Raw genomic sequence first — 27,487 nt, 5'->3', positions numbered from 1 at the left:
TGTTCATTTTACACTCTCAAGAGTTAAAGATCTATAAGGGTCCATTTTGCTCCATCATTAAGCTTGGGACCACCTGGAACCCCCTCAAGGACCACTGGTGGTCCCCGGACCAGAGCATTTGATCATCACTTTTTAATGTGATTAGGAGAACTAGAGTAACATTCCAGTTAATGAGGAACTGCCCCTGTGAATGAAAAGGTACCGTCCTGCTGGGATTCCCTGACAGAGTGGGGAGGGAGTTGGCTCAGAACACAGCAGGTGCTGCTGGCTGGCCTTGCCCTTGTTGGTGCGCAGCCATTCTGTGAGCCGTTGAAGGTCAGGGTTTTCTGCTCCTGTCTTATGGTTCCTTTACTCCCAGATCAACACCGGTGTCTCCTGAGCCAGGAATCCTGCCAAACCATCCACAGTAACTTGTGTTTGGCCTTCAGCAGCGAGGATGCAGTGAGGATGCTCCTAGATACAGCTTGCCTTATAATCACCCTCTGTGCTTTTATCACTCCGTTCACCCAGTGCAATTAAGAGATAGTTAATAAAACATCAACTGATGCACAAACTAGGACACATCATCAGTGTTGTTTCCTGGAGTCACTGGGTGTTTCGGGTCTTGCAACAGACACTCTCCTCCAGGCGACCCGACCGAGGCTGATCAGACCCCGGCCTGTGTCCAAGTGGCATGCTCCTGCCCCCACTGTCTCTTGGGGGGTTAGGGTTAGCCTTTTATCCAAAACAATGATTGTGCATTACATTCACCCATTCACACACACATTCATACACCGATGGCGGAGGAAACCATGCAAGGCACCAGGTTAACTCTTGGGGAGCCCGGGTTCGAAGTGGGAACCTCGCGGTTGCCATTCGGCCGCTCTACCGACCACTCTACCCCTGAGCCACTGCCGCCCCTAGTACTTTATACTCTCACGAGAGGTGACCGTAAGCATGCGGGACTAGGTAAAAACAGGAAATGACGTGTAATGTACGAGCCGACTAGGCGCACGGTATAACTGTGTGTGTGTGTGTGTGTGTTGTTTCGTTTACATTCCCTCTGTGTAGCTCATTGAGCAGTACTACCATGGCACCCGCTTTCCTGTTAATGCTGCAGATTATGAATACATTTCGAATGAGTTCTTTATTTTCTGCGAACAAACACGTTAGTATAGAGCCCTGAGGGACTCCGGTCAACCATATGGGGTTTAAGTACAGTACTCAAGTAAATGTACTTTGTTACTTTCCATCACTGTATGTTTATCCCAGTTTCCTTCCTTCCTTCCCTCCCCCCCTTTGAGTTTCATTCATTTCACTCAGTGTGATTGACAGACGTTAACAAAAGCATTATCCGGATCACAGCGGTCCACCCAAACCACAACACTCCAATTATAGCCACAAGAAGATGAAGAACAGAAGGAGAAATACCCTCCCGCTCCATTTTTACCTCTCCTTTGCTCTGACTCCATTTCTTTCTTCCTTTCGTTCTCTTCGTCTCTCTCTCTCACTCTCTCCCTCACCCCATATCTCTTTCCCACCCCACCATCCTCTATTTCACGCTCTCCTGTTTCTCCATTCTCCCCCTCCTCCTCCTCCTCCTCTCTCTCCTCTCCCCCCTCTCGCTCTCTATTTGCTTGCCTAGCAGGAAACAGTGTTTTTCTGTCTCTACTGTGTCAGCACCACTGTCAAACGAACACACCACTTCCTAACTAAATATTATCCCTCTCTCTCTCTCACCATCTCTCTCTCTCTCTCTTTCCGCCTTGCTTCGCTCATTTTTTTCGTTTTCTTTTTTAATCCTTTTCCTTTCTTTCTTGTCTTCCCTGGTTGCTGCCGTTAACCCTCGCCCTGCCGTAACCGCTGTTCGCCTCGTCATGCTCTTCTTCTTAGACCCCTTACCTCATTAACGTTGTGGTTGCTTGTCTTGCTCTGATATTTTGTCATTTTGATTGCCTTTTAACCACTTAAAACCCATATACTTTAGTTGACCAGGGTCCCCCGGCTGGTCTATACTATATCTATATCAGTTTGTTTTCCTCAACACCAAATATCTTCGCAGAAAATAGCTGATCCACAAGGTCACAACGCGTCGCTGCGAGATATTTTCGCCGAATGTTCGCCCCACAACAGGGAGGCTAGGGTGCATGTGGTTCAGCTAGAAACATCAGAGTGGCCACACACACCCTAGTGACAACGTTTATTTGAGGACGCAGAGAGATTTAAAAAAAAACAACGTTTCGGACTGGACAGATACAAAATCCTGTCATGAAAATCCTGGAAATATTTTAAAATGAGAGAAACTATTTTATAGGTTTAGAATTAATCAAAATGTTTTGGAAAATGTTTGGATATACATTATTATTAACATCACGTGAAATATGTAACATGGTAAAATGTAGTGCTGCGTTGCACGAGCTGCGTGAGTGTGGCCTAATTTATACAGGACGCCACGTGACAAAAATAATAGATCTACAGACTAACAACACGTTGCTCCGTGATACGTTTTTAGCTTGAAGATTTGTTCTTTTAGACACCTTAGCTCGAGTCTTGGTGTATTGATAGTACACTGGTTTAAGAGCCTCATTATTGCACCATATTATTGCTATAGGCCTGGAAATGGGGTAAAATACTTTGGAAAGGTTTTGCCTGAAGAAGGCATTTGTATCTGTCCGAAATGTTGGTCTTTTATCTCTCAATTAAACGTTGGGACTTGGGCTATGTGTGTACGACCACTTTGACGTTTTTAGTGATCTTTCGCCGTGGGTCGGCACACGGCACCACAAAGAGGACTGGCATGCATGGCATTTCTGTGAACTTCGAGTTCAACTAACACTGAGAACATAGCGGATAGCGCCAACGCTGAATTCACACCAACACCGGCGTTACGCTTCCGCGTTCCGAGAAAGCGGCGTGGTTCCACGCATTGTCTATGGCGAGGAGCGACCTCGCTGCGGCAGGGGGCGAAATGTTGAGGAAAGTTCAAACTTCTTTGCTGAGGTTTATGGCGAGACATACTGTATACGCGGCAACCATCCAGAAGCTGGCTGTGGTGTGAAACAGGTGTGGGCTAGGCGTACACACAAAGGTCACATGGTAGTTATAGACGTTTTTTTCACACACACACACACACACACACACACACACCTTCGTTTAGCGGAAAACCACTGTTAGTGTGTTACACTTAGTTGCATGCGGGAAAAATAGCTTGTAGATCAGCAATTTTCGGGTATAAATCAGGCTTAAGACTGGCAGCGGTGCGAGTTCCATTCCTTTTGTAGCTCCATAAATAAAGCATATCACTGACTCTGCCTTGTGTGCACGTGCAAGCGTGCGTATGGGGTTAATTCCCAGCACCTCTTTATCGGTGTAAGTGGTTGAATAGTGACATACTTTGGGATTAAATAGTTTTATCGCGTTATTTTGTAATCCAAGACTTTTTTTTCCACTTATCTGTCTGTACTCATTAGACTTTTGCTCTACAAACCTTCCTTCCTTCACCACATCCTCTCTTGTTTGTACTTCTCCCACACATACCACTGCAGTGCACGTACGCACACACAGGCACACACACACACGCGCGCACACACACACACACACACACACACACAGACACACACACACACACACACACACACACACACACACACACACACACACACACACACACACACACACACACACACACACACACACACACACACACACACGTGCATGCTCTCTAAGTTTGCAGCATTAGAGTGATATATTGCTTCTCACCATTAGCTGGATGAGTGCTGGCATGTGGGAGTTGTTAACACAGGCAATTATCCACACACATGCAGTATTACACACACAAACACACACGCGCACACACACACACTGACACAGAAAACGCGCACATGTGTTTGTCAACCGGAAATTACTGCTGTCCCTGTCCACAGACGAGAGACAATGAGATTAATGTTTTTTTCACCAAGCTCATTTATTTTCTCCTTTTTAATCTTACCCTCTCTGATTTGCTCTCTCTCTCTCTTCCTCTCTGTCCCTTTGTGACTCTCTCTCTCTTCTCTCTCTCTCTCTCTCTCTCTCTCTCTGTCGCGCACATGCACATGCACACACACACACACACACACACACACACACACACACACACACACACACACACACACACACACACACACACACACACACACCACACACACATACAAATAGTTGAAGTTCTAGCTCTTGTTAGAACTAGAAGTTCGGGCCGCTGCGCGGCCCTCACATCTAGCGTGACGCGTCGTACACTTCGCATCGCAGATCCAACTTACAGCCACCTCACAGCACACACACACACCACACACACACATACAAATAGTTGAAGTTCTAGCTCTTGTTAGAATGAGTGCTGGGATGTGAACACAGATAGTGATTTAGATCATCTGCCCTTCTGGAACGTGACTCAATCTCTCTGTCTGTCTGTCTGTCTGTCTGTCTATAAACATCTATACAGTATCTTGCTCTCTTTGTGTGTTGCCTCAAATCATAACCTACGTTTGTCAGCATTTGTATGTTTCAACATGAACCTATTTTGTATGTCTGTCTGTATGTGTGTGTGTGTGTATCTATACTGCATTGAATAGTTTTCTGTATCCTTGTGTGTGCTTTGAGAACCAATGGCCTATGCTGTACTTTAAGCACTGTTTGCCACACACACACACACACACACATAGCTGTAGTTTGAACACACACTGTGTGTGGCTGTGCTCAGGTTTCGACGCCCTAGGAGAGCTGCTGAAGCCCACGGTTCCCACGCACACGGGCCATCACCTCCACCACCACCACCACCACCACCAGCCTCCACCCATGACCATCCACCCTGTCGGAGGCAAGATGCTGGCCAACGACCTCGACTCCTCTCTTGCCAACCTCGTAGGCAGTGAGTGTACGGGCACACATGCACACACACGCACGCACACACACGTACACGCGTGTCTCAAGTAGGACATTTATTTACGACAAAATATGGAGATGTGGATGTTTCTGCCCAACAGCAACGAGTTATACTGTTACATAAAGAGTATATACGTACCTTGCACTGTTTTAAAGGAACTTTTCCATGATTCATTTGACCCAGTCAAACTGCAACACAACTGCACACTCATCCTGACTCTTTATCACAAAATGCTAAGTTGACATCCTTCCTCCAGGGAGCTATCAGAGGACAGAGTGATAGAAGTAAAGGACTGTCAGCTGACACACAGTCCAACGAGAGATCCACAAATACATGATTCTACTTGAACAACTTAAACCACTCGAACCCTAGCGTGGGGGTGGGGGGGGGGGGTAACATTCCCTGAAAAAATCTACACATCTATTTGATGTAGAGCAGGAGTCTTTAACAGGGGGTCCGCAGAGTTACTACGGGGGGGGTCACCAAATCTTTTGTGTGATAAGAAAACAAAATTAAAATTCAAAACAAAACCGGTTTCGAAGTGTCGATTTCGTCGACTAAAACTATGACGTGAACTATAAAATGTTAGGGAGGGGCGGGTGGAGAAGAGATCAGTAGAATTAAGACAAGTCATTTTATGCTTGGTTGTGCACGGGTGTTGCGCTCTGAAAACAGCAGATCTACGAGCTCACAACTCGTTGCGCTGTGAGCCTGCGACGCGTTGTGAGCTTGTAGATCGTCTATTTTCAGCATGCATTGAAAAATCTACCATTGCAACGCCATCAAGGCCCGCCAAAATACATCATAGTCGACTAAATCAACTGTAGATTTAGTAGGCTAAAATCTTACGATATTTAGTCGACTAAAATAACTAAATCAAACACTATACACCCCTAAGGGACTCCAGTCAACTAAGTATCTAGGTTTTAAATGGTTAACTGTCTCTGTGTGTGGATTCCTCTCCCATTTCACTCCTCCTTCTTCCTCTTTACCCCTGACTTCCTTCTCTACCCCCCCCCATCATTTCTCTCACGTAACACGCACAGTATTAAGGCCTCATTGTTTTCTTTTTTATTCTGCTCTCTCTCTACAGATCTGCAGTTCGGCGGGACCGTAGCCAAGAAGTAAGCATCCTATCCAGAGAACGTGACAATACTGCTGTGTGTGCGTGTGCCTGTGTGTGTGCCGTTACTGTGTGAGAGCCGATGATAGTTCACACACAGTGTAGTGTATTCATCCCCTGACAATATGAATAGGCTTTCTGCCATTATACAGTACTGCCTCCTGTATACCGCTGCCAGCTATCTTATCTGTGCACAACACATAACTGTAACATACTCGACACACGGCACGCTGTCGAGACAATTTAATGTACGTGCTTTTCAAACGGTAACAAAAGGCATAAACACTCATAAAGTGTAGAAAGCACAGATGCATCGCTAAGTTAAATATTATCGTTGCTGTCGCGGCAGAAACCTCGTATCTCTTTTATGTTTTTTCGTAAGTTACTGCCCCACTTCATCATACAAAGCGTGTTGCACAAAAGTAGTGAAAATAGCAGATGTATAAGCTTGTAGATCGGCTATTTTCACATTATAAAACAAAGTGTTAGAATAATAAAAAGGAACGGTTTTGGACATAAAAGGTTTCCACCCAACAGTGACGATATACAGGTATACAGTATGTTGAGTGAGTGCGTGTGTGTGTGTGTGTGTGTGTGTGTGTGTGTGTGTGTGTACCTTTGTTAGCACACAGGTAAGGTAACCTTTCTTGTCATTTTGCTGACTAAGGGCCGTTTCAAATTTGGCAGCTGTTCAGGTTTGTTGCAGACGGAGGTTATTGCAGATGTAATGAACGGTCTCGACAGCCTGGTCTTTGGCCAGCATATACACTCCACAACGCTGTCATTGAATCGGACGAGGAAATCAAAGACGTTACGATTTTAGGGGGGTGGGGGGGGTGGCGTTGGGGATGCGAGGGGTGCTCAGCAGTATCGTAGGTCTAAAGCCCTTCCACCCTAGAGGATAATTGCTGTTCGACCGTGGGGCTCGAACAGGCTCCAAGACACTTGATCTGCAATCAGGCTTAAAAACCAGGGGAGAAACAACCTCAAGACTGTCAATTAGGCGCCAATTAGGGTTCAGATCTACAAGCTCATAGTGTGGCACTCTGTGCCGCGCCATGAGCTTGTAGATCTGCTATTTTTGAATAGCCCAAAGTATAAAATAATGGTTAATAATAATAATTAAAAAATAATAATAATAATAATTATAGCTAAAAATCTAAAATGACACAGCTCTGTGTTCCCGGATTCAATGGGTTAAGGAACCGGAAACGTTAAAAATCCTAAGGGACCCCAACCCTAGAGCTGATTTTCCTAGTGGTTTTGCAAATTATTTGCCCACTTGCAATATCCTTCACGGCACCACCAGTTGAGAAATGGCTGGCTTTGAGATAGACAAAACAGAACAGAAAATAAAACACCTCTCTCTGGTTGTTTTGTGTATGTGTGTGTACCTGTCCAGGCCGGACATGCAGTGGGGTTACCAGGGAGAGAAGAAGCTGACCGGGGGTCAGAACTGGCAGAACAAGACCATGTCCACCACGCAGTGGGGCCCGGCGCCCATGAACCCCCAGCCCATACCTGTACAACATGTGGTGAGTGGAGCACGCACACACACACACACACACACCCCCACACACACACACACACACACACACAGCCTTGTATTAATATCCACATGGAGCCTAGGTGCCCGGACCACTACACCAGCCGTCCGGGGCCGGGGGGCTGCCTTTTTAACCCCTGACCGTAAACGTAATGCTTAATCCTAACTCGTACCCCACTAAGCTCTTGTGTGATGTCAATTATTTTGTTCCATATATAATATACAGTATGTATTTCCCGCTAGTGTTCAATGCGCCAGGAAATGCATTTATTTTACGGAAGAATTGGAAACGATCGTTTTTTTTATTCATGTAGTGCAACTGAATAACTTGGAAACAGGCACGTGCACACATAGACATCAAGGGGGGCTCGAGCCCCTGCCCTTTTTTTCCTGTCTGTAAAAGAGCCCTCTCCACATCATGAATGTAGCACTTACTACTATGAAAGAAGTGAAAAGGCCCCCTTTCCATGCCACACGTGAACGTAGCATTCAAGAGAATTGCCTCTTCCAGCGTTTTATGCTGAAATAATTGCATCTCTAGTATTGGCTTGAATCTTGATTACTTAGTTGAGTGCGGCATCGCGTGCCGAAAATAACCGATCTCCAAGCTCACAACGCGTCGCGCTGGAGATTGGCTATTTTCAATATTTTCACGAAAAGTGCCCTTTTAGAAACATTTTCTGCACGTCCCTGCTTGGAAATATGTTATTATAAACGTACTCAATCAAGTGAATTGATTGAAATAGCATCTTCTGCTGTTTTCTGGCGCACGATGCAATACAGGCTCTCCGAAATCCTCGAATTTGGTGTTTCGGAAAACACATCGTATAGATCACGGAGGCTCTCGTAGGAATGAATGATCTTAACAGAATTAACAATACGATGAAAATGTTGCGCTCTAAACTAAAGTCCATAAACAACAGAAAAGGCACACTGACAGACCAACGTTGAAAAGATCTAATCTTTTAATTACAAAAGTGCAAAAAAAAGTGACAAAAGGTGACACAGACAGGGGACGTTTGGGTCTTCAGACAATCATCAACAGAATTACAGACGTCACACAGAGCTTAGTGGAAATTAGTCTTTAACTAAGAGCCTTAGCTCTAAAAAATAGTTCTTTGTCATGAAAATGAGCGTTTCTCAACAAGAGGACCAGAGAAATACCCCCTGTTCTAACCACTATTCTTGGGAGGACATTTTCTCCCCACGTGGATAGCAATACAAGTACTGCACACACACACACACACACACACACACACACACACACACACACACACACACACACACACACACACACACACACACACACACAATATCTGTGTATGTGTGTCTGTTTACTTGCATGAGCATGTATTCCCCAGTGATGGTTTGCTTGGAGCAGAATGTCCTGTCTGCAGCCTAAAGAGAGAGTGAGAGAGAGAGAGAGAGGGTGTGTGTGTCGGTGGTGTAAAGTAACTAAGTACATTTACTCAAGTACTGTACTCGGTATGTTTTTACTTTACTAGAGTATTTTCACGTTTCAGTGCTTTTACTTCTCCTCCACTCCACCTCAGAGGCAAATATTGTACTTTTACTCCACTACAATTATTTTAAAACTTTAGCCACTTGTTACTTGGTAGATTTGGATTATTATTACAAAACATACATTAACCACTTCAGCCCTATATACATTTTGGCCATTTGAAAATGGCCGATCTACAAGCTCACAACGCGTTGCATCGCAATGGCATCGCGTTGTCCATTCTTTTTTACAGTATTTGGTTTCTACATTGATTGCAGTATTGACACAGTACTTTTACTTAAGTAAAAAAAAAGGAGTACTTTTTCCACCACTGTGTATGTGTGTGCCAGCGTGCGTGCGTGTGTGCACTGAGCTTGCCAGCCCCCTGATTGTCCTCCTGATCTCTTATCTACGGTTTCTGGCTGACAAAGACAAACTGTCACTAACACTTCCTCTGTCTCCCTCTCTTCCCCCATCTATTTTCTATCTCTCTCTCTCGGTCTCCCACTCTCTCTCTCTCTCTCTCTCCAATTCTCATTCCTGGCCATTTCTCCAACTTATTTTCTTCCTGCTCCCCTCCTCATTCTTTTCATTTTTCTCTCCTTTTCATTTCCCCTCCATTCCTCTCCTCTCTTCCTCTGTTTTATCATTCCTTTCCTTCCTGCTGCCATCATCCTTTATTCTCCTTTTTTTTCTCCTCCGTCTACTTTCCGTCTGTTTTGCTTCATCATCCAATCGTCTTCCTTCCTCGCTCGCTCGTGCTCTCGCTCTCTCTCTCTCTATTTTGCGTTGTCATCCGCCCCTCTCGCCCCATGTTTGGCAACTTAATCTCTCTCTCTCTCTCTCTGGTTATAATTTGGTCACTCTTTCATTCTATCTTTCACTTTCACTCCCTCTATCTGTCTGTCTGTCTGCCTTTCTGACTACTGTATCTGCCTTTCTGTCTGTATTGTCTTCCCTGTGCATTCTTTCCCGCGGCAGAATGGAATGTTCTATGCTACTTATGTAAGTATTCATCTCTGTTCACAAACACTTTTCTTTACAACAAGGTAGTTTGTACTGTAAACTGCTGTAAAACATTCTCCTCTCTTTCCTCTCCTGTCTTCTCCTCTCTCTCTCGCACAACCTTTGAATTTCTCTCTGCATTCTCTCCTGCATTCCTGCCAGTCAACTTGTTTAAAGTCTGGAGGCCCCGCTCTGTTTACTCTCTGAAATAACATCCTCGGCGGCCCTGTTCTGCATGCCTTCAGCGTAGCACAGGAAGATACCATAACTGAAGTTCAAAGTCTAGGGGCTGAGAGACCCTGGCAAGGGTGGGTTACACTAAAGGAAGAAAAAAAGATCCTCATACAATACTGGAGAAATAAAAAGAGATTTAGTGAGAATTGTGCTGGTTCAGGATATACTGTGTAGACCAGTGGTTTTTAACCTTTTTCATGCCAAGGACCCCTAAATTGATATACATTTTGGCCGCGGACTCCCGCCTGAAAACGTTTTGTGCCTGGGACCCCCAGAAGAGAAGGTTTGTGTTAAAGAATGCAAACACTTTCAAGATTTTTCGAAAATAGCAGATATACAAGCTCGCGGCGTGGCACGAAGTGATGCGCCGTGACCTTGTATATCTGCTATTTGTTTTGCTATTGTATATCTGCTATTTTTGAATAACCAACGTATACAATAATGGATAAAGGGGTGAAAATGCATTAACACCTTTTGCTGGGGACCCCCTGGAACCCCCCTCAAGGACCACTGGTTGAGAACCCCTCGCTGTAGATGGATGGATGGATAGATGGATGGATGAATAGATTTAGCAACAGACTAGGTTTCAACTTTTAACCCATTAAGACCTGGAACTGTGTCATTTTTAGATTTGAGCTATAAAGCATTATTTTACACTTTGGCTATTCAAAAATAGCAGATATACAAGCTCATAGCGCGGCACAGAGTGCCGCGCTATGAGCTTGTAGATCTGCTATTTTTGAAAAATCGTGAAAATGTGTGCAAATCTTTGAATATACATATTTTTAAAGCGAACATTTTTAACTCAAATCTTTACTTCTGGGGGGTCCCTGGAACAAAATATTTTGATGGGGGTCCGCGGCCAAATACATATAATTTTGGGGGTCCTGGACATGAAAAAGATTGAGCACCACTGATATAGAAACATACGTTTTTCAGAAAACTGTTGAGATTTAGGAGACATGTAGAATCGGCTTCAGGTCTCAATGGGTTAAATGGAATAAAACACCAGGTCGCCGCCCCTGATGGGAGCATTGTTCTTAATGCATTGCGCAAGTCACGAGTCAAGACAGCAGGGCCACGATAACACCTCGACAAGAACGCCTCTCAAATCCTCATGTTCCTGCCAAAGCAGCCGCAGGTCGGGTCTTGCCTTGCCCATTTATTAATGACACACAAGCCAGCCAGCTTCAATCTTTAATGTGCTTAATCCGTTCAATCCTGGAACGCATCTGTGCCATTTTAGATGTCTTTGGCTATTCAAAAAAATAGCAGATATGCAAGCTCATAGCGCACAGCACCGATTCAGTGGTGCCGATTCAGTGGTGCGCCAACTTCAACCTCAAGATACAGAGAGAGCAGAAAATCGAGAGTACGGGTTGACTAAACCTTTGTATGACAAGTTTGTTAAAAAGTCAGGTTTTTATTGAGTGTGGGGGGGAAAAAGTGGTACTGATGGCATGCAAACAGCCAGACATGCTGGGGAAAACACTGAGTCAGACAGGCTGATAGGTAACACTATTCAGGTAAGGAGATGCATTTTATGTCAGCCAAGTTATGCGAACATCCAGTACCGAGCCTATAAAATGGATTCTGTATACTGACTTTCAGTATATATAGGCCTATATCATTCCCATTATGTAAGACTCTCTTAACAGCCAGGTTAACCAAAGGCTCTTTGGCGCTCGTCTTAAATGGCAGAGGCCAGTGGTTCCTATGCAACGACAAGCCATCCTTAATGTATTCACAGGATGAAAGTGTTTTGGCTGACCTGAGGTCTCTCTCTCTCTCTCTCTCTCTCTCTCTCTTTCCTCATCACTCTACCTCTATCTTGCTCCCACTGTATTCTCCCTCTCTTCACCTTCTCTGTCGATCTTGGCTCAGTCTGTACTGTCCCAATCTCGAGTATCTCTCCTCTCCTCTCTTTCCTCTCCTCCCTGTCCCTTATCTCTGCCTGCTCCCCATTTTCTTTCTCCCTCTCCCTCTCCCTCCTCTTTGTCTCTCTCTGGCTCCCAGCCAGTGCCATAGCAGTGTTAGTCCAGAGAGCTGAGTGATCTAAAGTTATGATTGGGTATCACACCCACAGCCCTCTCTCGCCTGGAGACTTGGGATTAGCACCTTGATCATCTGACCACATTGATCAGTCTCTCGCCTCTGCTCACGTCTTAACCCATTCAATCCGGGGACGCAGATCTACAAATGTCTTCTAAATCCTTACAGTTTCCTGAAAACCGTATTATGTTTGCTATTATATATCAGTGGTTCTCAAACCTTTTCATGTCAAGGACCACCCAAAAATGATATGTATTTGGCCCACGGACCCCCATCTCAAAATATGCCGTTCAAGGAAAGATTTGAGTCATAAATGTATATATATTCAAATATTTGCACAAATGTTCAAGATTTTTCAAAAATAGCTGATCTACAAGCTCACAGTGCGGCACTCGGTGCCACGCTATGAGCTTGTAAATCTGCTATCTTTATCTATCGCCAAAAGTGTAAAATAATGGTTATAGCTCAAATCTAAAATGACACAGATGCGTACCCGGTCATAATGGCTTAACCTGCCCTGTCTCCCCCCCCCCCCCCTTTTCTGTCCCCTTTGTCTTTTAGCCTAGTGGTTCTTAAACATTCTGTGCGCAAGGCACACCGAGAATAGCAGACCTACAAGCTCACAACAAATATAAATGTTTCTATACATTTCAAAATGTATGTTAGGTTAGTCAATAGTCATAATATAAGCCTCGCCTTCAGCCTACACCTTTTCTGTGCCATTTTGAAATTGTAAACTCAACTTTAGTATCTATCCATGTTTTGTTTAAAAGGACAGAAATAAACTATTCATTTAGCCATTCATTCGAAATGTAGCTCCCCCCCCCCACACACACACACACACACGAAACGTCAAAAGGTCCAACTATTATATTTTTAGAGGCAACTTCCGCCAATTTCTGTAACATTCGGTACGCAAGGGTTTTGTTTGTCGCTTGACAAAAGCCCATACAACATTTTAAACTAGGTTCAACTCGAACTGCAGGGTGAGTTTATACAAATGAAAACATTGAAAAGAGAATGACTGAGAAATGCCATGCAGTGCCATGGCAGTGTCAAATATGACAAATAGATACTGTATGCTGCTGTTAGAAACCCAGCAACAATCATCTCTTGTTTGGTATCAGCTGAAGGCGCCACTCAAGGCTACTGTCTATTAAAGGGATAGTTCGCCCAACAAAAATCAATTTTCCCCCTGTCAATTATTACTCACCCCATGAAGCCTTGAATTCATGGGGATTTTTTGAGTGTTTTGCCGCATTCCTGACCCGATAATTGAATATTTGATGGCGCAGGAGCAGTAGGAGGCCAAGGCAAAACTATATATATAAAAATACATCTCTGTATCACCTCCCTGCAAGCAGAGACTGGATTATTGGTATTCTATAGCCAACAGACTCTCAAAACAAACTTTTCCTTGTAATAGACATGGCAGTAATAGAGTTTAGAATCAGCGCACGGTTTCAGGAACTCAGAGTACACGGTGTTATTTAAGCTGTCTTATCAAGCGGCCAATTTGGAGCTTTGAGACACCAGGTGAATGTTATCACGCTGATAGGGTAGAAAAGTATTACCGCTATCACTACCTGTGAAAAAGGCTCTATGCACAGGAGCAGCAGCCGTATTGGAAAGAAATTGGGCCTCTTCCTTACTACTTTCACAGGCGTTACTAATGATACTATTGAAGGCTCTGTCCCGTTTTAGCGTAGCACAGTGGTTCTCAAAAAGTTTAGATTTCAAGGACCCCCAACACTCTCAGAGTTGAATACCCATACTTTGAGACCCACTGGCGTAGCGAGAGTGTTTTCAGTGAGCCAACATGCACAATATCGGCACCCTGACTCTGTTTGACCAGAATGGAACAGAGCCCAATTTCATTCCAATGTGGCTGCTGTGCGTGGAGCCTGTATTGTGAGCTTGTGGTAAACGGCGTATACTTAACATGTAGTTGCTCAGTACTGTGCAGTGTGCACTATTCTGCTTCTAAAATGCACACCGTTTTTCCCCTGACAAACTGAATTCCCCCGGGGAACAACAAAATAATTACGATAAAAACCGCAGAGACTAACAACACCTTAATAATGTATTTCACTTGGTTGCGGCAGGCGTGCCAAAATCGATCCGCTTTCAAACGGTTCCCTAGTGCGACACATTCCCCTCGAACGCTGCTGCAGCAGCTCCGTATTGGTCTTTTTGACTTGCTAACGGTTGCTTCCTTCCTTTCAGCTCGCGCAGTCAGTGAATTGTTTGACGCAGCAGCGTTCCGTCTCGTCTGTGCCCCGTCATGCTAAATTGGAGGCTGTAGTGAATAGAATTCATGAAAAGAATGTAGGGCATAATAACACTCGTCGATGCCGCTCTTAAAGCTCCGGTGGGCACCGCTCCTTTTGGGAATGTACTTCCTCCGTCTACTGGTTCTATTATACTCCTGTTATGTACTAGTGTTCTGAGTAGGAAATCTAATCTATTATTACATTTCTCTCCATCGCAGTTCAATTCCAAGGGGCTTTATTGGCGTGAGAAAACATACATTTACATTGCCAAAGCAATTGTCAAAACATACAAAAAACTATTTAAGAGAACAAATGGGGAAAGGATGTACAGTTGGAGGGGGTACAGCATTGTGTTAAACAGAGCTATGTCGCAGCGTTATACAGTATACACGTTGGCAAGGGTATAAAGCTTTTTGAAACAAATAGCAGAAATCTTTCACGAGTTTGCAGTCACATACTGACAATTAGCAGTATTTTACCTATTTAAAATAGTGTACAAAAAGCCTAAGATTTCAAATGTGTTTAAAGGTATTAGCAGCTCCGTTTATACGTGCAGTAGGTCTGTGTCAAAGGTCCACTTGGTACAGATACACAATGGAATCTCTCTCTCTCTCTCTCTCTCTCTCTCTCTCTCTCTCTCTCTCTCTCTCTCTCTCAGCAGACAATGAATTGTCAAATAACTCTTTGTGTTAATGTGCATGGTGTGCCAGGCAAGTGGGGCTATAACTGCATCAGGAAAATTTAGAGCCAGAATACAAAATTATAAGCAAAAGAAACACAACTTCCCTTTGATTGATTCAAGTTATTGAATCAATCTTTGCCTTTTTATTACAAACAAACTCATCTGGCATGGAACAAGTGAGTGAGTGAGTCTGGCCCAGGGTCTGGTTTAGTTTGTTGTGGTAATCATGACTTTGTTTCGGTTGCTTATTTTGGTTTTCTGTCTGTCGACACTTCCAGGCCCCGGCCCCCATGGCATTCCCCATGACATCACCACAAGTGCCTGTTTATGGAATGGTAAGCCAGCACATACACACACACATGCATAGAAATAGTCATATTTTTAAAAATAACCCAATCTTCAAGCTTACAATGCATCGTGATGTGATTAGTTTTTCTTTATATTTGTCTCTCCTTTGACTTCCGGTAATACATAAAACGTTTAAAACATATTTCAGAAAGGATAAAACATATGTGAAAAATATTTGAGATGTTCTTCCTTTGCCTACTGCACTGCTACAGACAGACAGACAGACAGACTGACAGACTGACAGACGGACAGACGGTCTCGCTTCTAGACCAGTGCTCCTCAACCTGGGGGTCGCAACCTCCGAGGGGTCACCAAATAATTTGGAGGGGGTCGCCAGAGGCTTTTCTGAATGTGCTCAAAGAAATGAAAATCGGAATAAAAAAAATGAATACATAATAATAACGTTCTTGGTTAATATTTCAGTAAAAGCACCGTCAAGAATATTGAATTAGTGGGTACAAATCTTCGGGGGAAGGGAGGGGAGATTTACTCCTCCCTTTACCACATAAACTTACTGTAACTTTAAAAGGATCCCTGGCTAATAAGCCAAATATGCCTTTGATACATTACAATTGTCCTCTATAACTAAAATGGAAAATTCGAAACATCTTAAATATTTAATTTATTTCACTCAATAGGGGGCAATGCCCGTCGCAAGTTGATGATGTCATTTGTCCATGTGTGGTTTAGCCCCATGGAATGCATGTGAAAATAAAAAACAACTTAATACTTCCTAAGGTTAATATGAGCATCAAATCAATATTTTAAAAATGTTTTTTTTTTTGCAAATGCATTCCATAAATTCCATAGGGCTGCACCACACATGGACAAAATGACATCATCAACTTGCGACGGGCATTGCCCCTCTTGAGTAAAAGATGAACTGTTTCTGAAATAAATAAAGTATTTAAGTATATTTTAGTTATAGAGGGCAATTCTAATGTATTACGGCATATTTGTATTAGCCAGGGATCCTTTTAAGAAACTTAATCTATGTAAGGAAACTGTCGCAATACATGAAACAGCGGCTCTCACCAGCCTGTGGATGGAACGGTGTGGTGGATGCATCTTGCTGTTTAGTAAGATACTAAGATCCATAAAGAATATCACACACCAAAACACCCCCACAAGTACTGTCGACTTCGACCCGCAAGTGAGAAACTCAAAGTGGGCAAGTTGAGGCACAGCTGTTTACAAAGAGGGGGGGGGGGGGGGGGGGGGGGGGAACACCATCATGAGTCACCACGATATTCACTTCCCATTTAATGAAACTGATCAGCCCCAATGTGTCTGAGGTCCTGACACGAAAGCTTAACGTCAGTGAAACGCACGCAGATGAATGTGCTTCTGTGCAAAAGGCTCTAAACGGCACCGAGCCGATTATGTGGCCTGTTATGTTTTTTGTTTTTTTTTGTTCTTTCCCGAGTTTGTGATAATTAATAATTTGTGTGTTGTCAGCACTTAGAAAGAAAGTTTGAAAGATTTAAAAGTCATGGCTGCCAGGCATAGCATCTCAACCACGAGTATACACACACACACACACACGCACACGCACACGCACACGCACACACACAGTGTGTACTCACAGACAGCGATACTTTCCATTAATATTTCTCCCTCTTGTCTTTCGTTCTACCTCCCTTGCATTCTTTATCTCCTGCCCTCTCTCGCCCCTCTCTCTCTCTCTCTCTCTCTCTCTCCCCCCCCCCCCCACTCTCAATTCAAGTCAATTCAATTCAAAGGGCTTTATTGGCAGAAAACATACGTTTACATTGCCAAAGCAAAAGTGGAACAATAGTATATGTACAATTAAAAGGGAATAGAAATGATGTGTGAGCTGTTACATTTCAACTGTGGGAAGTCTAACTTACAAAACCATACTGTGCGAATTGTGCATTTGCTGTCGGAAATAGTTAGCCTGTTATCCACCTAGGAAAGGTTAGCTTGGGATAAGCTTTTGCAAAGTTGTGCACAAATAGCATAGCACCTGTTTTCCCAAAAGTGTTTAAAGCTATTTCTCTCTCTCTCTCTCTCTCGCTCTCGCTCTCGCTCTCGCTCTCGCTCTCTCTCTCTCTCTCTCTCTCTCTCTCTAGGTCCCTGCCCAGATGGGTCAGATGGGTGGGGTTCAAGTAATGGCTCCTCCGCCAATGATGTACAACCAACCCGTCCTCAGACCCACTAACCCCTTCGCACCCATGCCAGGAGCCCAGGTAGCACGCACACACACGTCCCAATAGCAGATCTACGCATTGCTTTGAGATGCGCAGTGAGCTTGTAGACCGGCTATTTTTGGTGAAGAGATTTAGTGTAGTTTGGGACCAAGTATAGACCCCTGGGGGGACCTTTGGTCAAGGATTTAAGTGCTAAAAACAAAATGTAGTGAAATTAGCATGAAGAACTATCATCCCCTGCATAAACTGATGATGTAAATGTACTGAAGTATGGAGAATTGTGCCGAATTTAAGCACTGAAATATTCAGCATACGTACTTACTTGTGGATATAAGCCTACTGTTATTGTCTGCTATCTCAAACAACACAGAGATATCCATTAACGCATTAAGACCAGGAACGCATCTGTGTAACCGCTGCCTTAAACCATTATGTTGTACTTTGGCTATTCAAAAATAGAAGATCTGTAGCAGATCTTTTAGATCTGCTATTTTTGAAAAATCTTGAACGTTCGTGCAAATCTTTGAATATATATATATTTTCAGGCAAACATTTTTTACTCAAATATTTACTTCTTTGGGGGGGGGGGGGGGGTCCCTGGAACAAAATATTTTGAGATGCACTCGTTGCCGCGCTATGAGCTTGTATATCTGCTGTTTTTGAATAGCCAAAGAAATCTAAAATGACAGCTGCTTTCCTGGCTTTAATGGGTTAACATCATGGTTTAGTGTCTCTGAAAGTTTCTCTTTGTCTCTCTCTCTGTCTCTCTCTATCTCTCTCTCTGTCTCTCTCTCTCTCTCTCTCTCTCTCTCTCTCTCTCTCTCTCTCTGTCTCTGTCTCTCCAGATGCAGTTCATGTAGATGACCCAGGGGGGGAAGCAGAGTGTGCCAAAAGCGACAAACAAACGACAGACAGACAGACAGAAGAAGAAACAAACGCACGCAGAGCGATCAGACGGGTAACAGACGAACAACTGGAACGAGCAAAAAGAAGAAAAAAAACAGAAACACGATGAAAGACGGACAGAAGACAAGAGCACCGACGGACGACATACGGATGGAGAGAAGAGGAGGAGGAAGAACGCAGAGCATGGATGGATCGATGGACGGACTGAGGAGACGAAAAGGAGATGATCATGGTGTTCCTCTGTCTGAAACAACTGTGTGTGTGTGTGTGTGTGTGTGTGTGTGTGTGTGTGTGTGTGTGTGTGTGTGTGTGTGTGTGTGTGTGTGTGTGCGCGCGTGACAGAGGTTCACTTCTAATCCTATCGTTGGGGTAAAGTCTCATAGCAAGAGAACGAGGGCGAGAGAGAACGAGATGTAACAGAAAGAGAGAGCGAGATCAAGTAGAAATCCTCTCCTGTGTGATGGTTAAGGTTTTTGCGCGCGGGTGCAGAATTAGCTTTATTTCATACTGGTGCTATTTGTCCTTTTTTGGGGATTTACCGTTCCACCTGGAATGGCAACCGATGAGGACAGATGTGTGAGTGTGTGTGTGTGTGTGTGTGTGTGTGTGTGTGTGTGTGTGTGTCACAGTTGTTTCAGACGAAATGAGATGAAACCTTTTCGGAACAAGGTGTTCAAATACCCACGTCTCCTCCTCTCCATCCCCTCTCCCCATTGGCTGTCGGCATCTGTCCCCAATCGTCCCCAATCAACGAGCGTGTCTAGAGACAGCGTCTTGTCAGCGTGTATATCCACATCTTTTTGGATCTGTATTATATCTTTGTATTTCTTTTTTTAATCCGCACACCCTCTTTCACACGATCTCATCTTAAATGTCAAAAACGCCACATTAACCGTGGACTACCATGGAAGCCATCTTTCAACTCGTAGACCCAATTATCGTAACGGGTAGTCGCTGAGCTTTTTCGTCGTGACATTATTCAAGATAAATCACCGTCGCTCACATTTTTCCTGTCATTTGCTAAAGGTACATTGCGGTGCTATCTGGGGACAACAGTTGCCTAGCGATGCTACCGCTTTTGTCGCCTAATCAGTGCCACAAATTGAGACATGAATAGTACAGCCTAGAGAATCATGTAGGCCAGTTGATTTGATTCACCAATGACATTGCTGCATTATTGTTTTTTTGTTTTGTTTTTTATTTATTCTCCTGCCTGGCTCGGCTTATCTGTGTGTATCTGTAGTATTCTCTGACAGCTCACTTCTCTATTTGTCTGGTTGTGTCAATTAGGTTAAGGGTTGGATTTGCTGGGAGGGAGGGAGGGGGGGAATCCGTGCCTCTGCTTTTGATACTTATGTTTGATAATATCACAATTGAACAATTTAATTAAAAACTCTGTTAGCCACATTACTAAGTATACAGGTTGTAGGTGGTTAAAATGACAGCCCTCTTTTCATTTTTTTTTCTCTTTTTTTTACAAATCAAACCCTGTGTATGTTCATCAGCAGTTGACCAACCAGCCTCAAACATCGTAGCTTAAGTTGAAAACGTTACGAATGTGATGATAAGGAGTTACGTATTGGGCAGAGCCACAGATAACGTGCCAACAGCAGTCGTGAGCTGAATGTTAACCCAAAGGAGGTGAATTGACTTGCATTGCGTTGCTGGGGTGGTACTTTACTGTTTACGTGTGGTTTGGCCTCAGCCAGTGGCTGCTTCGCGTTTTAAGGAACATAATATTTGACCCTGAGGGGTTATTATGGTCATTCCTCAGCCAAAGCATTCGTTGCCATGGCTTTCTGACCGGTTTGTTTGTTTGTGTGTTAAAGTCAGTATGCGATCATCACTCACACACCTGTGTGTGAATGGTTTCCACAGAGGGCTATTTCTGAGGGTCTAACAAAGTGTCAATTTTTGAACAAAAATGTAAAGCCAATGAGTTTGATAAGAATATATATGCTTGGGTTTTTAGTTCCTACTACTATTATTAGAATAATTTGTTTTTGTAAAAAAATCTAATTTTGTTGCAAAAATGCACATGCAGAAAATGTTACACTGAAGTTGACTACACAGTAGTTGTGCAGAGGAAGGTCATTTCAGTCTGTAAACGGGATACTTTGGGATTTTACAACAACTTGATACGATTTGTGATTATTAATCCTATGGAGTGTTACAACGTGTTTTGCGAGTGCCGGCCGCACAGGGATTAATTTGATGGTTTGAAACGTGTGGGAAGCCAGCACAGAGTTACAGGGTCTCCATGTGGAACTGAACAATCTACTTTATCAGGGTGGGAAATTAACACCAGCCACCAAACAAAATGTGACATTTTTACGTTTGTCCAACCACTTTTGCAGTACTTTTCTTTTGCAGTATTTGAAGTACAGTAAACCCACCATCGTTGGGTACTTGTCTACTACTCTGAAAATCTAGTTGTCTCGGACAAGACTGAAAGTGGTTGATACGTTGTATTAATTCACTATGGCTAGTGGACAAAGAAAAACACAACTTGGTTTCCTGACCGGCCCCTACCACCATTGTACCCATTTGGGTTTTAGAAGCCCCCCCTTAGTCCCGTGACTCCATGTCATCATATCAGTGAAAGTTCTATCATGTCCCATTCTTCACGTCCCTAAACGTCACTCTCTCTCTCTTTAGAATTCAGCTTCTGTCTCTCTTCCACCATCATATAGTCCTATCTCTAGGATGTAGTCTGCTTTGGCACTGTCTGATGTGTATGTAAAAAGAAAAAGAAAAAAAAAGATAATAAACCGCAAATTAAGTTAAAACGCAGTTTTCTCTCTAGATTATCATCTTCCATCAGTCAAGGTTCAAGCTAGTTGGATAGGTGTTGCTTCTTTTTCATCGCAGTCTTTGGTTTTAAGCTTTTAGGCACCGTGTCTTCCTGTATCTAGTGAAACTGCCCTATGTCTCTCACTGTCTCTATCTCTCTGTTAGCTATAGGAGGAATTTGTTTCAAGGAGTCTAGCTCTACATTCAGGCTCCCTCCTGACTGTGTGGTATGTGCTTCTGTAGCTTTGAGTGTGTCACCCAATCCCCACCAGGTCCTCTCTTGCCTTCGGCGTTGCTTCAGGGTCAGGTGGTGGTACTGTAGTTGTAAGCTCTACGCCTAGTTTCTCTGTCCTAAAATGTAGGTCAGGGAAGTCCATTTAATGGCCACCTCCACCTCTCGTCACGATGTCAGCTGTCTTTAAACCAACCTGTGATTGGAGACAGTCAAAACCTAGATGGCGATTCTTTGACGTCTGGGGTATCTTGTTTTGTAAAACGCCTCGTTCAAACGTAGGGACTGGTTGCCTGAGACAGAGATGTACTTGCACTGTAGTATGTAATGCAGCGGCGGTACCGGCACAACTGGATAACTGTTAGCTTGCTCTTTCGTAACAGGTTTAGGTAATGAATTTGGAAGTCCTTAAGTTGTACGAAATAACGGCAATCTATTAAGACATGATTAGGCAGGGTGGGACAGGCTGCTGCGTTGTGTGTGGTATGTTTATCTATACCAGTAACGTTTGGCAGTTAAACCTTTGTTTAGGGATTCGTTTCCATCGCAAAATGCAACAACCCGGGCTAATCAGATTGTGGAAGTAATTGTTCGCATTTTTCCAATCCGTACAGGACAGGTAGTTCTCTCTTATGTCTGGCAGGCACTAGACGGTGAAACAGCTTGTCTGTCCAAAGGAACAAAGGTCTGTTTTTTTTCCTGTTGTTGCACCTGTTCTTAGAACAGTGGATTGTAATCTAGCATTGCCATCCACACACAGGACACCGTGTCCCTAAAATGGATGTACCTTCTCCCCCCGGTATTCAACCCATTAAGACCTCGAGGCCGATTCTACAAATGCCTTCTAAATCATTGGTTCTCAAAGGACCCCCAAATTGATATATTTGGCCGCGGACCCCCCATCTGAAGATGTTTTGTGCCAGAAAAGAAGATTTTTGTTAAAAAAAAATCAAAATTATTCAACATTTTTGCAAGATTTCAAGACTTTCAAGATTAAAAAAAAAAGTGTCAAAAATAGCAGACGTACAAGCTCGCAGCGCGGCACCAAGTGACGCGCCGTGAGCTTGTATATCTGCTATTTTTGCCAACCACTGCTCTAAACCACTGTTCTAAATCCTAAGAGTTTTGTGAAAAAACATCTAAAATGACACAGATGCTTTCCCGGTTTTAATGGGTTAAAATGGACGGTGCCTACAGTTGAAGTTTCCAAAGCTTCTGCAGCCTTTGAACCGGAAACCACGCACGCACAACCGTTGGCGTTCAAAATGGACGACGTCTGTGTATCGGTGCCAGAAATGGCTTCACATTAGAGTTCAGTCATGAAGGACAAAAAAAAAATCCTTAGATTGTGTTTGGTTTGGAACTAGTTTATACTGTATGAGACAAGCTATATGGCTCATACAGTAGGTCAGGGGTCTTCAACAGGAGGTCCGGGACCCCTAGAGGGTCCTCAGAGTACACCTGAAAAACCTTGAAGACCCCTGCAGTAGGAGGTCTTAGCTCTGGGCATTTATACTCCACACAACAGACCACTGACAAGCATCCAGTATCCACGGCAACGGTGTGTGTGTGTGTGTGTGAGCTGCTGTAAATGTGAGGAGGTGTTGAGCCAAGTGGCTCGCAGCCTGCGAGCAGTGGTGGAAAAAGTACTCAAATGTTTTACTTAGGTAAAAGTATCAACACTGCAATGTAGAAGTACTCTGTTACAAGTAAAAGTCAGAAATTCAAAATGAAACGTACAAAAGTATTGGTATCCAAATGTACTTGAAGTACTAAAAGTAGAAGTACTAAAATATTTGAAAATAGCAGATCTACAAGCTCACATCGCGACGCGTTGTGAGCTTGTAGATCGGCTATTTTCAAATAGCCTAGGTATAAGATAGGGCTAAAGTGGTTAATGTATGTTTTATAATGTAGTAATTTATATCTGCAAAGTAACAAGTAGCTAAAGTTTTAAAAAAGGTTTGGTGGAGTAAAAGTACAACATTTGCCTCTGAGATGTAGTGGAGTAGAAGTAAAAGTACTGAAAATTGGAAATACTAAAAGTACCTCAAAATTTTACTTGAGTAAAAAGTACTTAGTCACTTTACACCACTGCCTGCGAGATGTTCCACATCAGGCCAACGAGCCAAAATGTCTGCCTCACGGGGGTTGACTTTAACTCCGTGTGTACCTTTAATCCCGAGTTAGACTTTTAGAGGCGTGCAGGTGCCTGTAGGCCTATGTACCTTGTTGAGAGTGATTAGGTCATCACTGCCTTGAACAATATTAGTATAGTAGTGTGTGGATCAGGCCTTAAAAGATATGGACAATTTGTAGTTTTGGGTTTAAACACCCTTTTAGTGAATTCTTTTTTGGTTTTGTTCTTCTGTGCTTAAAGTGCAGGGGCGAGGTTCATCAGAGTAAGATGACACGCTTAGTGACAATCGCAGAAAACAGCAAAGAAGTCAACTTGGCTGTGATTGGTAAACCCCACCCTGCTGTTCCTCTAAAACGCCACACACAAAAAAACAAACACCACAAATTCTTTGCAACTGCAGTTTTATCCAGGCCTGTTAAAAAAAAAACTGTGACTCTAGAGTTGTGCTTTTTTAAGGCACAGGGGAATGTTTTTGATGAGCACAGCATTACCTCCCCTCCCCCCCCCCCCCCCTTCTCAGATTAATCCATGTCCTGTATTCCGCTTGGTCAGTTGTTAATTTTTATTTCCTCTCTTTTCAATTTTTCTCCTGTTTCTTTAATAGCTGATTGTTGCTGTTGCCTTTGTTTTTGTCTCTGCATGGAATCCAGTCCTGCCTGTTATGTTTTGAGCTGGATCCAAATGGACATAAAGTGGCAGTAGAGTGAGAGAGAGAGAGAGGGAGAGAGAGACTATCCCTGGTGAAATAACATCTTTGCGTTCCTTTCCTCGTCTCCTTTACCGTGGCTTAAGGTGCCAGAAACTATTAAAGCAGCTGTCCTGTTAAATATCCTCACTTAAATCCGTGATAATCTTCTGTCTTCTTTCACTTAACCGGTTTTGCTGAGCACACAATGCTTTTCAACATCGCTCGGCTTCAACATTCATATACTGTAGCGTTGCTTGCTGCACAATCACTACTTTTACCGTTTCGAACGCAGCATTTAGCTCCACTGGAGCATCTTGAGGGGTTAACCACTTAACCCCCTCTAGTCTGAGAGAACTGGACTTGAGTTACAACTGTACTTGGAACACTTTTTTTCCCCGTCTACACCAAATGTCTTCGCCCAAAAAATAGCCGATCTACAAGCTCCCAATGTGTCACGTTTGCGACACATTGGGAGCTTTTAGATTCAAGGCTTCATGGGGTGTGTAATTGATCGAAAATAAGTAATTTTTGGGGTGAACTACTCCTTTAAGTGTCCTTCTAGAAGGACGCTTCAGGCAGTGAAGTTGTGGAGGTTTAACGAGAGCATCACTCACCCTTCACAGCTCAGGGTTCTTCTTTGTCTGGTTCGAGGGGGATGCAAAAAACCCTGCAAACCTTCTAGTCAGAGGAGAGGGTTGTTGTGTGTGTGCACGCCTACAGTTGTCTTGTCTCGTAAGCTTTCTACTCCAGAGTCAAAGACAAAGAGAAACGCAGAGTGCAGTGGATGTTACTGAGCCCCATATTACCAGGTTATCTCCCCCTACGTGAACTGCTATCTCTCTCTCTCTCTCTCTCTGGTGTCAGAGAGTGCATGGTTACAGTATATTGTTGTTGACGTTTGTGTTGTTCCTTTCCCTCAGAAAAGCATGAAATGATGATGATGATGATGATCTCCTCTTGTTAACCCACTTTAAGACAGGACCAACCAGGCTAGAAAGGTTGAATAAAGGGCACGGGATTCTGACTCGGTGAATCTGGGTCATTTAAAGTCTGTGCAGGCAACCTTTTTCATTGATAAACTGTTTTTTGGACGGTGGTTTTGTATTGAAAGATGAGCCGCTGTAGCAAAAAAAAAAGCACCAAACCTTTTTCTTCTGTATTTTCTCCAAAGATGTCACATTTGTCACTGCAGCACATGTGCCAAATGACAATGTGTCCTGTGGATTTCTTTTATTGTTTCCCCCCCCACACTGTTGTGGCACCACCTGGTGGTGGCTTTATGTGTTACAGTGGTGGCAGTGTTTGGAAGAGATTAACTGAACAACAGAGATTGATTTCATGTCAAAAAGACAGAAAAATGGACAGGTGTGAGTGAGTTGATGACAGATGGGTTTTAGGGATTGATTCCCCTTGTTTTTTTTTTGTTAGTGAGTTGATTGTGTTGAATCAAAGACCTACCGTGCACGTTCTGTTTTTTCTACATCAATGTTTTTCGGTAAGAAACCCTTGGATTGCTGCCTCACTGTTCTGTATATAGAGATTACACACACAAACACACATATTAACAGTGACACTTAAACACATACATTACACACATATACATACCAACACATAGCTTTTACACACATACTCTCATAATCTGCAGTTACGTTCTTTTGCATTTATCCTTTTATTTTTCTGATGAACATGAAAGATATTAGCGTTATAATAACAGCAGTATATAGTAATGAATACTTCTTAACGGGGTGGGTGGGATGAAAGGACGGATGTCACGAACTCGAGGGTGGTCCCCGTGACTGCCCCATGTAACATACATCAGGGTCTGCAGTGGATTGTCAAAATGATGCCAAAATACACCTTTTAAATGTCTGGCGCTCTATCTTTCTATCTCTCTACTCTGTCTCCCGCCTTCCCCCAAATCTCTTTGTACATTTGTTTTTTTTTCTATTTATTTAAATGCAGACATAATATGGATTGTATCAAAGCATGGAAAGGCAAAGAAATGTTTTCACTTAAACAAAATGAAATAAATCATGGGCTTTTATTTTACAGTGGTATATTTGTTTATTATAGAGATTTTTTTTTTCTTTCTCTCTTTTTTTTGAAGAAATAAAGAGTCATTTTCCATTCCTACGTGTCGAGTTTTTGGTTCTTTAGTGGTTAGAAATTGCCTAGGTTTGTAGGCCTACTTGTTTCTGTCCATTTTCTTGCAGAGCTTGGAAATGGTGGCATACGTTTTTTTAATATTAATTTCTAATTAAAATTATATATTTTAGTTTGTAACATTTCAGTATGACGTTTCATCAGATCCTCCAGAAATCTATTGTGTTTTGTTGTTTGCTCTTTTCTTGGAAATTAAAGACATTAGACCTCTAAAACGTCAGAAGATAAGCTTTATTTATAAATTCATAATTTCTCTAACATAGAAGTTGGGATTTATTGGCTTAAAACATCTATGATTAAGGAATTTGACTTCCCCAAATAATACAAACTAATATAATATCTACTGAAGAGAATTTTCTCAGTTTTATCATTGCCTCTCTTCGCATCCTTGCCCTCCGTTCTGGCCAGCCTCATGCTAGGAGCTCACCATGCCACTGACAGTTACTAAGTGAAAGCCAACTAGAAGCAAGCAGGAACATGTACAGCATCATTTATTTATTTTTCAGCTAATAAGTCAAGCTAGCCCAGAGTCATTACTAACAGCCCCAGTGGGAGTTTTAAGACAAGTTCTCCTGGTGTGGTGATGAAACCATGTGCTTGTTTTCTGAAATCATCCAAAAAGTCCCTCTGGATATACGTCAGGGGGAAGATGTCTTCATTTCTTTTAAGCTGTTGCACCCAAAGTTTTCCCCCCTTTTAATTAAAAGCTCAAGTAGCCTAACTGCTTTAAATG

General features: G+C 43.1%; 1 protein-coding gene across 8 annotated transcripts in view; it reads left to right on the top strand.

The window, feature by feature from the left end:
- The window catches only part of LOC308101972 (phosphatidylinositol-binding clathrin assembly protein), a 137,394-nt gene extending 110,670 nt beyond the window's left edge, over positions 1-26,724 (top strand). For 4 of the 8 annotated variants that reach the window (XM_080451534.1, XM_080451528.1, XM_080451533.1 and 1 more), the window contains 6 exons: positions 4,715-4,888; positions 5,991-6,023; positions 7,407-7,555; positions 15,592-15,648; positions 17,755-17,871; positions 18,678-26,724. In XM_080451534.1, the coding sequence (XP_080307660.1) occupies positions 4,715-4,888; positions 5,991-6,023; positions 7,407-7,555; positions 15,592-15,648; positions 17,755-17,871; positions 18,678-18,692 (545 nt within the window). In that variant the 3' untranslated portion in view covers positions 18,693-26,724. The remainder of the gene's footprint in view (positions 1-4,714; positions 4,889-5,990; positions 6,024-7,406; positions 7,556-15,591; positions 15,649-17,754; positions 17,872-18,677) is intronic. The other 4 variants (XM_080451532.1, XM_080451531.1, XM_080451529.1 and 1 more) reach the window with 3 other exon arrangements.
- The last annotated feature ends 763 nt before the right edge of the window (positions 26,725-27,487 follow it).

The sequence above is a fragment of the Gymnoscopelus braueri genome (genome assembly GCF_963280865.1).
Source record: "Gymnoscopelus braueri genome assembly, chromosome: 15".
Taxonomy (NCBI): Eukaryota; Metazoa; Chordata; class Actinopteri; order Myctophiformes; family Myctophidae; genus Gymnoscopelus; species Gymnoscopelus braueri.
This window is presented reverse-complemented; position numbering and strand designations above follow the sequence as displayed.